We start from the raw sequence: 14,770 nt of genomic DNA on the forward strand, positions 1-14,770 counted from the left end.
AATCCCTCAATAAAGCTGTATTGCACATGAAGCCAATTTTAGGTAATATCAAGAGATGCAGTAATGCATGAAGCCTACATGCTAATTTGGCCCAAATGTGATAAAGCCCCAGAGAAGTGCTGTGGTACAAACTTTTTGCTGCTCCTCTGGGCACAGCAGTTTCCACTTACACGAGTGACACTAAATGGCACAAAGGAAAGTGGCATGTATCAGACCAAAGCAAGAACTAGTGGTTGTCCTGCTGTCCAAAGCCATAACTTCCCCGAGTACCCTGTCTGTCTTGTGCTCACCATTGCTGCTGGGCTCTTCTGCTGGCATGTGCTGTTCTACATCCTCAGGCTCCAGAAAGTCTCTCTTCAAAATTTCAATTACTTGTATTCTTCGCAGACTCACAAGGTCTACATCTTTTAACTTCTTTTCCAGCTGCTTTACCATTTCTTTGCTGGACTGGCTAGTCAAAATTGTGATCTGAAACACAAATCAGAGTGTGCAAGAGCTGCCTCTACCCTTGTCCTCTCTTGATAGGTGGTAATACCTGGTCTGTTTGAATAGCACAGGTCCCACTATGGAGAGAGGAGAGAAATCTCGCTAAAATATCTCATCTATTCAAAAGCAGATTTAAAAGCATTTTTTTCTTGAGCTTTGGCTTATATTTAAGCCAATATGAAATGGATTGAGAGGTTCATTGTAGGAACACCAACAGGTTTTGTGCTACTGCTGGAATAAAATGAAACAGTCCACAACTGTCTTGTATTCTGTGCTTTGCACTTACAGTCAGCAAGTCTGTGTGTATAGGAGGGACTCTGGACTCTGCCTGAGACTTTCTGAGGGACAGCACCACTTCCCGTTACTGCATCAGTTATAGTTCAAGTAGACTAAAGTTGGCCTTCTTACTTGAAGGCTGAATGGGATTTTTTTTTTTTTAAAGAAGTATATAGTCTATTCTGAAGATGTTTCTTAAGGGAGCAACAGTAGGTGTGATTCCCATCTCCCAGTTTTGATGTAATACTAAGTGACTGCAAAGGGTTTCTTCATCATTGACAATCAGCAACAGTTTCTAGAAACATCAGGCATGTTTGACACCAGCTTCTACCCTGAAAGAGTAGTTAGGTGAGAAAGTTTTGAGTTCTGACCTTGCCTGATATTTAGTGATGGTGAAGTAATGACTCTTCTCAGCACATCTGCTCATTGCTCCAAATGACTATTTAATAACCCTAAAGAAAGGATAAGGCGTATTTTAGGTAGGGCTGCTAACAAATGTCCTGTAGGGAGCATTTGGGGAAACAACAGTAGACCCTCACAAATGAGTTCTACTACAAAGATATTAAACAATGCCCACAGAAGTGACAGTTCAAGGGTTAGGGTTTGTTTTTTGGTTTGGGGTTGTTTTTGGGGGGGGGGGGGGGGGGGTGTGCAGAGGGCAGGGAGCATACCTTCTCTACCCAGATCTATCCTTAGTGTTTATTAGTGTTTATCTATGAGATATTGGAAACGAAGTAGTAACTATGATTTCCTTTATGAACTGACAAATGTAGATAACAAGAACTGTTCTTGAGCTGCGGGGAGCAGAACTATCTACAGATACTATTATTGTTTTTTTTTTTTTACAGATGTAGATAGAGTATTTCCTACACTAATATACCTTAATTTCACAAAGTCCTTTAGGTTATGTGATGGAAGCTCATCTACGCACCCACGAAGGAGAAGAAAGACACAGTGACAGGCAGAAGAGCCCAACTAATGCCCTGTGCTGGCTACTGCCCTCAGCCCATCAAAGGCCCATTTTCCCCAAGCCTAAAGGAGCACAGGGGCACAGTGTCAGACCAGGAAACCAAATTAGGGGCTTGGAGGAAGGGACCCCTCTGGGGGCCGCTGCCTGGGCTGTCCCCAGAGATCCCTTGTCCAGGTGTGAAACCTGTGAAGACGAGTCAAACCTGGAGCACTTTTCCAACTGAGGGGGGGTTGCTCCCTGGGAGTGTGGGACACATTATGGATGCAGGGGAAGAGCAGCTTGAGATTGCACAAGGCTTATTACAGGATGTCCAGGGGAGGAACCAAGAGTGGGCAAAGGGATGGAGCTAGGTGACTTGGGAAGGAACAAGTGTGGGAAAACAGAGGAGTAAGGGGATAAAAAGAGCCGGTCCCGTGTAAACAGTTCGCTGGTCAGTATGCTTGCCTGGCCAGGCCCTGCCCTGATCACCACAGTCTGTCCCATTTGCTGCTTCAATTCCCCCCCAGCTCTGCCCTGGGTGAGGGCTCTCTTCTCTGTGCATGTGTGTGAGGAGCCACCACCACAGGTTGGAGGCCCCTGTGTCTATGGTGCAGTGGCTGGAGCAAGTGTGAGTGAGCATGTGATCGTCAGCAAAGATCAAAATGGACCAGCTGGTGAATAGGTGAAATGGCCTGGGAGCAAGGGGTTCTCTAAGGGCAAGACCACAGAAGGAGCTGGCTATTGGAGGGACGAGGGGAGTCCTGGCCAGGTGTGTGTGTGTACATGATGGTCTGTACCAGCAACTGGAGTGGGGACACAGCGCTGGGGACTTGTATGTCCAGATGCCAGCAGCTGGGGAGGCTGGGATCCAGGAGCAGCTACTAGGCAGACTGAGTGTCTGAGCCCAGGTGCTGGAGGGATCCACATGGTACATATGGAGATGGATATGTGTGTGTGTGTGTGTATATATATATTCTTGCTAGTGGATCTCCATCCTGCTCAGCCAGAGAGGGGAGCAGGCTGGGGCCATTGGTGCACCCTGTGTTTGTGTGAGTGCTCTGAGTGTCTGGCTGTGATCGGTGTGACCAAGCATGCATGTGTATATGTGTTATATACATGTGCTCTGTGTGCATGTGCCTGCTGGGAATACATGCTCAGCCTCACAACTGGTTGGGCCTGGGAGCATGGAGCTGTGGCAGCCTTGCAGATGTCAGATCAAGCCTGATTTCCCTAACAAAGTTTACCTCTCCAGCTGAACTTAGCCCTAGTGTTTGCCTCTGAGTTACTGGGAATGAAGAAATTATTATGGGCTCCTTTTAGGAACTAATGAAAATGGCTAACAGGGACTTTTCTTGAGTTGGGGACAGCTGAGTTGTCTAAAAGATATAATTATCTTTTGCAGAGCTATAGATGGAGAATTTGCTACACTGATGTACCTCAAAACCATGGCTGAGTTACATCTGTAGCCTATCACCTCCAATCTACCCTTTTCACAACCTGAGTCACACTAGCATGTGCTGGTCAGAGACTAGGAGAAATATTTTACCACATACAAAAACTGAGGTAGCTACTGTGACTTCCCTTCATATTACCACAGTTTCTAGGTATAATCCCTTAATGCCATTACACTTCCTAATCTGACAAAAAAATGGGCTACTGGTGACTTGAAAAATGCTTTTCATCCTATTGCAGACTGGCCACGTTTCCTGCCCTGTAGCTGCTGCTGAGACTTAGCTTTGCTGATGCTGCTGAATTTTCCCTTCTGAAGTCAGAATCTCAAAAGAGTAAGCATTTTCAATACTTTTAACAAATAGTTGGGGGGTTAAAGGATTGCAGGTTATAATGAAGTCTGCCTCCTATGCTTCCTAGTCAGCTAGGAATCTTCTTGCCTCTTTGGGGCTTAACGGTTAGGAAAAGGCATGGTCGCCTGAAGACATCCGATTTGCACACGTGGCGCTCTGGTACTATAAATACTGGCCGTCGTGGTCTCATGCTAAAGAAACTGTACTTCTAATATAACAGTAACGCCTCCTTAAAGCACTTGCGCTTCTGCTAGCTCACATGTAAGTGTACTTCAGCAACAGCTTCCGACACGCTGTGTCTCCTCGCCCTACTGCTGGTCGTAGTCCTCTCCTGTCCCTCCTGCCTCTTTCCGCGGAGCCGCTGCCGCCGTGTGCCCGGCTGCTGCCCTCCCAGCTTCGCCCGCGGTGCGGCGGCCCTGCGCTCCGGCTCCGGAGTGGTCTCGTCCACATGGATGGAAGCATGTGGAAAGCTTTTCGGTTTAACCTGTGTCGCTTTAGAAGGGTAACAGCAAAAGAGGAAAAAAAAAAAAAAAAGCCCCTCTTTCAGAAAAGAAGGCTCCATAAACAGAAACAGCAACTTCCTCTGCTGAGAGGAGCCGTGCACCTCAGGGACAGGTCTGGCCACTCGCTGGCTGCCGCTTCTCCTCCTGCCCCCCTGTGCACGCTCCCTCTGCTCAGCATCTTCCCTCCGCTGCAGGATTTCACAGCTAGTGATCTTACTTATTCCCAATTATTTACTCCTCAGTTGCTTACTGACTGTAATTATATGTCTGTAATTTGCTGTTCCAGCCAGCAGCATGGGTTGCTGTGGCTCAGTAACAGGGCCCCTGAGATGTCAGCTTGGCAATCAGGCACTGATGCACCGAAATGACACAAAAAGCATTAAATTTTGATGAATAACAAATGCTCCAGCTAAGTCTTATGTTAAACCTTAACTGCAAAATACTGGAATCAACTGATTTTATGAGGGCACTTGATTAAGGCATGAAGCTCTTGAAACAGAAGGAAGAAATTGTATTGGTAGAATCTGGCATTCATCCCATTGAAAAGCAGATGGAACCAGCGAGTTCCAAAAAATTTATAAAGTAGGGCATATTTTCTCTTGTCCATGCCTTTTACTTCTTTTTACTCTGAAAACTGATTTGAAGAGGACTGTGCCAAGACAATGACCATTCTGTAGGCTCTTCCTGTCCTTTGCAACTATACCAACTACTCCTTTGCAACTATACCAACTACTCTCAAGATGAAATGCATTTCTTTTGTCTGTCGGAGTTTGCTTTCAGGCACAATGAGAACCTTTGTACAAACATCCTGTTGTATCAGTGGAAGTTCCAGACACTATAACCGCAGAAGGTAACTGCAGTCTGAAAGGAAAATCATGTCCATAAGTACTGTGAATGTCTTTGCCTTTGACATAGTTCTGCTGTGAAAGTAATCAAAATAAAGCTGAAAAAACATCCAATCTTAAATGCCTGGAAATCAAACTCATTTTTCTATAATGTAAAGTCAGTCTCTGTACCTGAATCTGTCTAGTTTCCGTGAGCATTCAGAGATTGCTGCATGGGTTTTTTTGGAGGGCTTATTTTCTTAATTATTCTCTCCCTCCTATGGATCTTAGATATCAAACAGACTATCATCTCAATGTGCTAACAAGTGGCAAGTCTGGTGGATGGCTCCCGCTACCTTACCAACACTTTCTTACCTCAACAGAACTATTTGTTGAGCCTCCTGCTGCTGTGTGTCTGCTGTATTGTTTGAACTGTTGCAATCCATCCTGCACAGCTTGTACCACTCCATTTCCCCCCTGTGGGAAACAGCCTTCTCTTGGTAGTGAACGGAGCTCTGAAATGCAGGCTTGAATTCGTGCAAAGTTTTCTTTCACTTGCTGCAAAACAGTATTCAATGAAATTGAAGGACTGGAAATGTCAAACTGATAATATGAAATATTTTTCCATAATCATAGAATCATGTAGGTTGGAAAAGACCTTTAAGATCATTGAGCCCAACCATCAACCATGCCCACCAAACCATGTCCTGAAGTGCCTTGTCTATGTGCTTTTTAAATATCTCCAGGGATGGTGACTCGACCACTTCCCTGGGCAGCCTGTTCCAATGCCTGACACCCCTTTCAGTAAAGAAATTATTCCTAATATCCAACCTAAACCTCCCTTGCCGCAACTTGAGGCCATTTCCTCTCATCCTATCACCAGCCATCTGACAGAAGAGACCAGAACCCACCTCACTACAACCTCTTTTCAGGTAGTTGTAGAGAGCGATAGGGTCTCCTCTCAGCCTCCTTTTCTCCAGACTAAACAACCCCAGTTCCCTCAGCCGTTCCTCATAAGACTTGTGCTCCAGGCCCCTCACCAACTTGGTTGCCCTTCTCTGGACATGCTCCAGCAACTCAATGTCTTTCCTGTAGTGAGGGGCCCAAAACTGAACACAGTACTTGAGGTGCAGCCTCACCAGTGCCAAATACAGGGGAATGATCACTTCCCTGCTCCTGCTGGCCACACTATTTCTGATACAGAAATGTGGAAGGAGGCTTTTGAATTCACAGCATCGAGATAAGACTGGGGGTGGGAGCCAAGCTATAAAACAGTAAACAGTGATATGAATTAAAACCAGCTGATTGTTATGCTGGTAACAACACACATGATCACTCAAGTTTTCAGCTGTCTACCTGTTGCCTGTGGCTAGCCAAAATGTAGTAGTTTGGCATGCCCCCCTCCTCTGGCCCTGCATAACATGGAGGCAGAATATAAATAGGAGCACTGAGGTGGTGTGATATCCTCAGGCTATAGTCACCCCTGCCATATCCGTACGCCTTTACTCATCAAGCTGTGGACTTCAGGAACCTGTGTTCAGGAGCGTTTGGAGTCGGACTATGGCAACAACTTCAAAAAGGGGTTCTGCAAACTCATGGGTAACAGGTCCAGAAGCAGATACCAAGAGAAATAGCCTCAAATGTATCCTCTATCATTCTTAATACAGCAGTTGTGGAACTAGGGGAGTTCTGTGAGGAGAATGAACTGCAGAAAGTGATTGGGCTGGGGCATGCCCCCAAAATAGCTTTTCCTTTTGAGACTGGGCTGGTGGACCATTGGTCTGACTCGGGAGGGCATTTCTTACGCATTTATGCTGTTCTTTTAGGACATTCACCACAGTAATGATTATCAAAAAAGCAAACTGACAGAAGGTCTGTGGACCCTCCTGCTTCAAAGATGGGCTACCAGAGCAAGTGTTGAAAGGAAAATTTATTCTATAGCTGGTGTTTGTAAAAATGTTTTATTCCTTCAGGCAACAGCTACCACTGTACAATGGCTGCCCCAAGGACAGCTGGTCTGACTCATTATGGCAAGATGACCACTATAAATGCACAGATTATTAACCCATTATGCTCCACTATGATGCTTTGTGTCAGTCTCATGGATTGGAGGATATTGGGCCATATTCTTACTGCTTGCTATGGTGATTTAGATTACCTGCAGTCCAGGGCTGCTGAACCCTTATATCACATATGTTGCTCAAGCACTTCCTTGAACTTGGTATCACTTTATGGCAGTCACCTAAATCCACAGAAGGTAGTCTGAATATGAACCAGGCTGGCCAGGATCATGGTAGACCCATCTCATACTCTTTCTCCATGCAATATTAGTTGAGAGTACCTGGGATCTATTACCCAGCCATGACCTTTCCTTAGCATAGACATGACAATGCTAGGTAGCACCCAGGATCCAAAGGTGTGTGGAGCATCTCAGCTAGTGTTCACAGAGATGTCGGCTCACCTGAGCTTCAACAAGAACTCAAAGGACTTGACATACCCATCAGGTAAACTGGCAAATTTTGGCCACAGGAGAGATTATTAGTGAATTCTACCAAATCTGTTTGAAGCAATATAAGACACTGCTACCAGAGGTCACCTTCCTCACAGAAGAGGCAACAGATGAACATGTGACTCGTTTGCTTCAGATGCTTGGAGCTCTGACTCACTGAACCACTCCTGAGAAGCCATGTTTTACAGCATGGTCTTTCAGTGTGACCAAGTTATGAACCAGGGGGCTCAGAAATGTGTTCACAAACAGCTCCGGTGGTTCTGCAAATAAGGTGGGAAAGAAAGCTGGGATGGCTCAAACCTTGCCTCAGAATGGTGAAGAGAGCAGTCTTAAGGAAAGACACCGCATTTTTTACTCCACAGTGCAAGAAGTGTCTGGCCCATTACATCAATTCTGCTGTAAGGTTAGCAATCTTCGATAAATGCACCAAGCAGATGCAGCCAGGAGCCTCTTCAAAGTGCTACAGCAAAATTTGCTGCAGTTCAGATGCCTGCCCTGCAATCCCAGGAGGCAGCTGCAGCTCACGCAGACATAAACCAGCTGTCTCAGGTCAAGTATTGCTCCTAACTGTGGCAGAACAGGGCTTAGCAAGGGCTGCAGGGCAGCCTGAAGTCCAGTTAAGTACCTGTCCTTTGGAACTGGCACCAGCAGAGTTGCATTTTCTCTTGTATATGCACAGCTACTTTAAATGTTAATTTAGGCGAGTCCACACAAGCTGCAGTTTCAAGAATGTGCTTGGGACATAAGTTAAACTTCTAAGCACAAATTGTGTTGTTTAACTATTTCTGACTGCACCCCTGTTCTGGGCACTGATACGTAGCCCAGTGCCATAGGCCTTGACATGTCTCCTTACACGTGACCCTGCTCCTTCATTGCACAACTCCAAGAATTCATAACTTCACACTATGTGGCCAGCAAAACATTTTAATCTGCAACACTACATTGCTTCCAGAGAAAAGCTACCAAAATGAGAGATCAAAGCTGGCCATGAGCTGTAGTAGGCACTGTGCTCACGGCCCCATCTGGCTCCTTCCACATGTTCTACCCTCACCCACTTCACTTTCTTAATTTGCTAGTCCCTGTAATTAATATCTTTCTCCCTTGTTTCTTTTCAGCCCTTTTTGTCAGGGAGGGTCTGGTAGTTGGGGGGGATGGCTGCCCATCCCAAGGGAAAACCAGTAGGAACAGGGCCCCTCAGCTGGAGGAGTCCTTACTCAGTCCCACATTAAAATTTTTTGATGCTTTAATGCTCATTTCCCCTCTTGTCACCATCTATTGTCCTCCACGGTTATTTACTTTCTTCCTTTTCTTTGGCATCCTGCTGCCATTTCCAGGGAAGCTCTTTGGACTTGCTAGAGTTAGGCCAATAGGGGAGACCAGTAGGAAAAGAGACCATAAACAAGTGCTCAGGAAAGACTAAGAAAAGGGTAACCATATATGACACTTCCCCATGTACTCTCCCAATCTCTATTTTCAGCTCTGGGGCTTTCCTGACTTCATATGATTTGTCTAATAAGCAACCTTTAATATAGCTCTATCTTGGTTCCTCTTTGAGAAGTAAGTTTTTCTCTAGCTAGATCAGAAAGTCAATGTGATAAACAGCATGCCCTGTTGAGACAAAGGGACAAATTCAGGAGTACAGAAAAAGCAATGGAGCCCTAGTATTTCTGAAGAAGGCTGAAACGGAGCAGATGTTTATCAGATAGAGATGTAGAACTGCTCCTGATTCTGGAAGCTGCAGAGGACCAGGTATCATTATCAGTGAAATTAGGTCCATTGAAGAAGACAGTCATCTTGCTATACTTTACTGTTCCTAACAGAGAAAGAACAGTCCTGAAAAACAGCCTTCAGTACAACAGCAGATGTCTAAAATAAAGAGATGGCTCACTAGGCAGAACATCCAAGCAAAGCTGGGGAGAAAGGGAGTGGGGGCTCACACTAGAGTTGTGCCTATCAGCCGGGTCTTTGAGTCTGAACTTTGCTGTCTTAGACAAGTCCCAGAGAAACACAATATTATGGCAAAAAAGCTGATGTGATTACCAGTTATGCAAACAGGAGGAGGGGGTATTTTTTAGCTCTCTGTACAGCATTGCTGAGTCCGGTATTGGAATGCAGCATCCAAAGAACCAGAGGAGGGAATACATAGAAGGGCTTGGAGGTTATTAAGGGCCTGTAAAAATGCCTTGCAGTTAGACATACTTTGTTCTCTTTCATTTACCAGTTAGAAGATTAAGATGGGACCTGCTTATATTTAGAGGAAGAAAGTGTAAAATACAAGCAGGTTCTTCAATCTAGTCAAAAGAGGAAATATATTAACAAATCCCTGGAAGCTAAAGCCAATAAATGCAAATTAAAAACCAGGTGAAAGTTTCACAATGGCAATGATTAACCACTGGAAGAAATGATCAACTGAAGTACTTGATTCTCCATCTTGTAATACCTTCAGATCAAAACTAGATATCTTCCTGGAGGAAGTGCTTTAATGATGTATGGGTACTTTAGTGAAATATAATAGCCTGTAATATGAAGGTAACCAAACAATGTTCTAAGGGTTTCTCTGTCTTTAAAAACTGTGATTATCAAAATGAGGAATTGTTGTTTAAATAAAAAAGACACCCTATTATGAGCAGAAGACTCATATGATGAGGCAAGTAGAGGGATTGTGTCAAAGTGCAGTTGTGCTCTGGTGACCCATGATTACCAAATGAGATCTGAGGTTGCTGTCAGCCAGCACATGTTGGATCAGTGTCAGGACACACCTAGCGAATACAAGAGCAGGTATTTGGCCCCAGACACTTACAAATTAACTTGGCCATAATGCAAAATCACAGAAAACAGGCCTGGAACCCATTGTGAAACAACTACCTAGTCCATCCTACAGTGACATGCCAAGATGAATTACATGTAAATTATTCCTAGGAAGCAAGAAAAGTGTCTGTTCTTAAAGCCCCTAAGCAGAGTGATCTCACAATATCTCCAGAAAATGTTTCTTTGGTATCCCCTTAGTTATCCTTGTCACATTATCTATAACCTATTCTACAAAATAAACACCACCATTAGCTACAGTCTTCTTGCAGATCACACTTGCTAAATTACTGTTGACCTCTGATTTTTCTTTTCCCAGTTGGCCTCTATCTTTCCTGAGATGTGAAAACTTGACAAAACATTTCAGAATGTTTTCACCATTGCTGAATAAGGTGGAAGGGTTAATACTGTGTGTTTACACTAATGTAGTGTAAATGAGAGTGCTCAGTATGACTGTTTATAATAGTATGACTTCATAGATTCTTGTGAACTTTATGATGCTTTGTAATCCCAAACTTTTATTGTAGAGCTGCTAGTCATTCTCCATCTATATTTATTCTGCTGCATATCCCTAGATGAGTGAAATACTTGTTCTTACTGATTTAGATCTATATATTTAAAAGATGTCTAGATGTGGCACTTAGGACATGGTTTAGTGGTGGACTCGGCAGTGTTAGGTTTATGGTTGGACTCGATGATCTTAAGGGTCTTTTCCAACCTAAATGATTCTATGATTTCAGGTATTTCTTAAATTTGGCAAAAATATTTTATATTCTGATCCTTTCCCCTTAAATGTCTGGAACCTCTCCCAAAGTGGTAATATTTGTGTAATCAACAGGTATACAGACCACTTCACCATCCAAATTATTACAGCTGCAGAGTTGTGTTTGATAATTTTGATAGAGAAGCAGTATAGAGAGTGCAGAAAGTAGCATATGAAAGGAGAGGTACAACAGATGTTTTAGAAGGGAACAGCACAAAACTAATTTATGCACATGAGCAACTTCACAGATCAAAGATATGACACTCCTCCTTTTAAACATTCTTTCATAAAATTCACCTCTTCCATGAAGTCTGTGAAACTATGCTCTTTGAGATTCATTAATTTTTAGATATACATTTGTGGTAAATCATAACTTTATTTACTGAACTGCAACGATGTATTGCATTCATGTCTGTTAGATCCCAAGCGACATGATTCCACACATACCGTAAAAGGAAGCAGGCACTCCTGCTGGTTCTGCACCACGTAGAGGCTCAGCAGGGGAACACGGGAAGGGCCTGTCAAACTGCATGCCAAACAGAGCGTGTTTTCCAGCGCTTCAGAGAGTACAGAGCAAGTGTTGGTCCAGGAAGCTGATGTGACATCCACAATGAGAATCCGTGATGGCTGCTGGCAGTGTACTTTAGCAGCAGGGAAGGTTCTCTGCGTTTCTGAGAGTAATTTTCTGGAATTCATGGCTTCTGAACATGGGTATTAGATGTCCAGTTATTCAGCTGCATCTGAACAGGAAAAATTAAGAAATAATAGCAATGAGTGAGACTCTCCCTTTCCCATTCACTTGAAAGCAACCTGAGACATAGCAGACAATAATGAATTAGACCTCTACAGCTTTTTCCGAAGCAATCATTGTCCATACTCTAAGATAAACCCACACAAAGACAAGGGAAAATGCATACAGTCAGAAAACAAAATGGTTCAACTAAAGAAAATGCATGGCAGATACACTCTTACAGATGCAACTAGAGCAGTTAAAAATGTTAATAGCACAGCCATGCCTAGCCCATGGATGAACTGTGTGATATGTCGCATGATCCTTCAGTATGGTTCAGGTGCATAGCAGCAATCTCCAGCAGAGAAGTGATCTCCAGCAGCTGGTGGATGGCAAGACATTGAACTCCTACTCCTACTTCTGCAATGGCCAAGTGATTATACCCAAACGCCCTGAGGAGGACACAGTCTCCCCTCCTTGATACCCAGTATGAGACAAGTAGCTGTCATATCCAAAAAAGGCAAGCATGATGCAGCAAGAAAATATTGCATATACATAAATTTTACTTTGTGGGTGGTGGAGAACCAACGACCTTTGTCCCTCAGAGTATCTAGCACCTGGGGTTAGCTCTCTGCACTGACAAAAGCCTCAATGAATGCAGCACTAAGGTTGCCCAGCAGTATCTCATACTGTTCAAGAACATGGGAGTGCTGCAAGCCTTAAAAAAATCTGTAATGTCTGAAACTCCAACAGAAAGTATTTTCAGCCAAACACCAGCTTTGATTCCCAGAGCTGGCTGGAGATGCTGGGAATGCTATGCATGGAGGTGGCTGTGCTTCATGTGTCACAGAGCCATGCCAACAGCTCAGTGGTGCTGTCAGTGTTGCAGGCAACAGCTTGCACGAGGAAGGAAAGGAAAGATTAGGGCTTCTCAGCTCCTGGGTCCTGTGTGTGTGGGAAGAGAAGTGGTTCTTGTTGCAGTACCCTGGGAGACCGGAGATCCTTTAGGCACATGAACAGAGTGTGTGGTCAGGACACATTTCTCCCCCACCTCTTTTTGTGTGTTTCCTTTCAAATGTCCACCCTTTCATCCAGCAGCACCACCACATATCTCTGCATGCATATGGCTCAACTGGTGCTGCTTGGAGAGACTTCCCCACAATCCTTAAGAAAATTTGACCGTTTCTGTGAAATAGTAAGCAGAGAAGAAGTGAGAAGCAAACAGGAGGAGTGTGCTGTCAGGTCTTGTGTCTTTGCTGTGCCTCACATGTACAAAACAGAGGAAACAGCTGAGCCCTGAGCGAACACCTCGTAGTTTGGGTCAGAGGTTTAGAGGCAAAGTATTCACATGCACTCATCCTCAGACCTTAAATATGACATTTGTTCCCGCTCCGCCATTTCTCTTCAATGCATACATCTTAAGCACAACAGCCAGCATTTTCCTGTTAAAAAATTATTTTTCTTCCTTCATCGTGAACAAAGATCCTGCCTGAAATCTTCTCTTCATGAAATCTAAACATATCTGCACAAAGCACTCAGTGCTGTTTCTAAGGATATAGAAAATGCTTTAAAAATGTGTCTTGGTCTTGGTAATAACTGTAGTATGTAACCATACAAGTCTACTTATGCCCAGAAAAGTGTTTGTATAATTGCACATACCTTCTCAATATGAACTAGAAAAAATTCTTTCTTCCTACAGCTGTGTAAAACCCTGGCAGGCTTTGTAAAAGTTTGAAGCGACTCTGGATTTACATAGTTGGGCTCTGGTCAGAACCCAGGCCAGTATGCACTCCTATAATTTGTGTGGTATGTTCAGCTGAGACAACTCTTTTATGTTCACTGAGGAGACAAGCTACTGTATTTCCTACAGCCTCCAGCACTTTGGAGTAAGAATTTCTGTAAGTCTTGAAAAGAGCAAGAAATGTATTTCTATTGATTTAAGTATCATCAGAGAAAAACCTCTGTATTTCTAGGATGTTTGTCAGTGAAGGCAAAACAGAGTGATCACAGATTGAATTTCAATACTGAGGTTAACATTTCAGAACTGGTGAAAATGTTATATATAGAGAGAGAGATCATGTACATACGTGTAGGTATCTTGCTTTGACTAGTAACCTAATATAATTTCATTGGAAAATGGAAAACTGCCAGGTACCACTTTAATCAGTGTCTCTTCTGGAGCTTTACAATTTACAGGAGAGTTTACTAAATTACTTCACTGAATCTAGGAAAATATTTGTCTGTCTGTATTTTTTGTGATGAAGCTTCATACTACTGAACTCTGCAAGCCCCCAGTGCTTTCCCAAAGAAGGAAAGAAAACCCATCTGGCAGTCAGAAATCTAGAAGAGCTGGGTCTTTGATTTGCATTGGTTTCAGAGAGAAAAATGAGCCTTGATTCTGAAAAAGACACAGTTTTCCTAAATTTGAGTGAATTCTCTCATTCTTGACACTGTACAGGACTATGCTTATTTTAAACTGCTTTAGTAGAATGGATCCTGCATTAACTATGCTCTTTATCAACTGAATGAATTTAATTTCTTCATAATTGTGGTGTCATGATCTCTGCTTAGAAATTTTCATATTATTTATATGCATATATTCTCTGTACAGTATTCGACATACTGTGTAAGCTGCCCACCTCTCTTACAGACTACGCCAGTTACACTTAGCTGTGATGAGGCTGGATAACTGAAGAATTCTGTATAGTAGTCTAACTGGTTGCTATGGTAAAATCACATCTTCATTTAAGCAGCAAGTGAACTGATGGAGATCCTAGCCTAAGGGACTACACCATAATTCAGTGTGCATGAGTGAAAACCTTTAGTTCTAGCAGCTGACATGACATTAACTTATTGCTCAATAAAACAGAACTTATCAACTGTCAGAACTAGTTGCTAACGGTGATGTACATTTTGCTCAGTGCAAGAAGACATACATTTTTCAGAACTAGAAAGACAGGGACAGAAAGAAAACTTTGCCATTTTGAATGACTTGCTAGTGCTGATGACATTCTGCAGTTGCATATTATCCCTATGTGCTTAATTTGTTCCACTTATACCAAACCATCAAATAATATCAAAGTCTAAAAAAGTGTAAATGAGAGGCAACACCAAAGCCACTGG

General features: G+C 43.4%; 1 protein-coding gene across 2 annotated transcripts in view; it reads right to left on the reverse strand.

The window, feature by feature from the left end:
* M1AP (meiosis 1 associated protein) overlaps positions 1 to 14,770 on the reverse strand; it is a 31,844-nt gene that overhangs the window by 11,578 nt on the left and 5,496 nt on the right. The window contains exons 2-4 of one of the 2 annotated variants that reach the window (XM_069798486.1): positions 11,365 to 11,657; positions 5,216 to 5,398; positions 291 to 468 (exon numbers count right to left, since the gene is read on the reverse strand). In XM_069798486.1, coding sequence (XP_069654587.1) covers positions 291 to 468; positions 5,216 to 5,398; positions 11,365 to 11,613 — 610 coding nt within the window. In that variant the 5' untranslated portion in view covers positions 11,614 to 11,657. Of the gene's footprint in view, positions 1 to 290; positions 469 to 5,215; positions 5,399 to 11,364; positions 11,722 to 14,770 lie in introns of those variants that run through there. The other variant, XM_069798496.1, reaches the window with a different exon arrangement.

Source organism: Haliaeetus albicilla, chromosome 1 (genome assembly GCF_947461875.1).
Source record: "Haliaeetus albicilla chromosome 1, bHalAlb1.1, whole genome shotgun sequence".
Taxonomy (NCBI): domain Eukaryota; kingdom Metazoa; phylum Chordata; class Aves; order Accipitriformes; family Accipitridae; genus Haliaeetus; species Haliaeetus albicilla.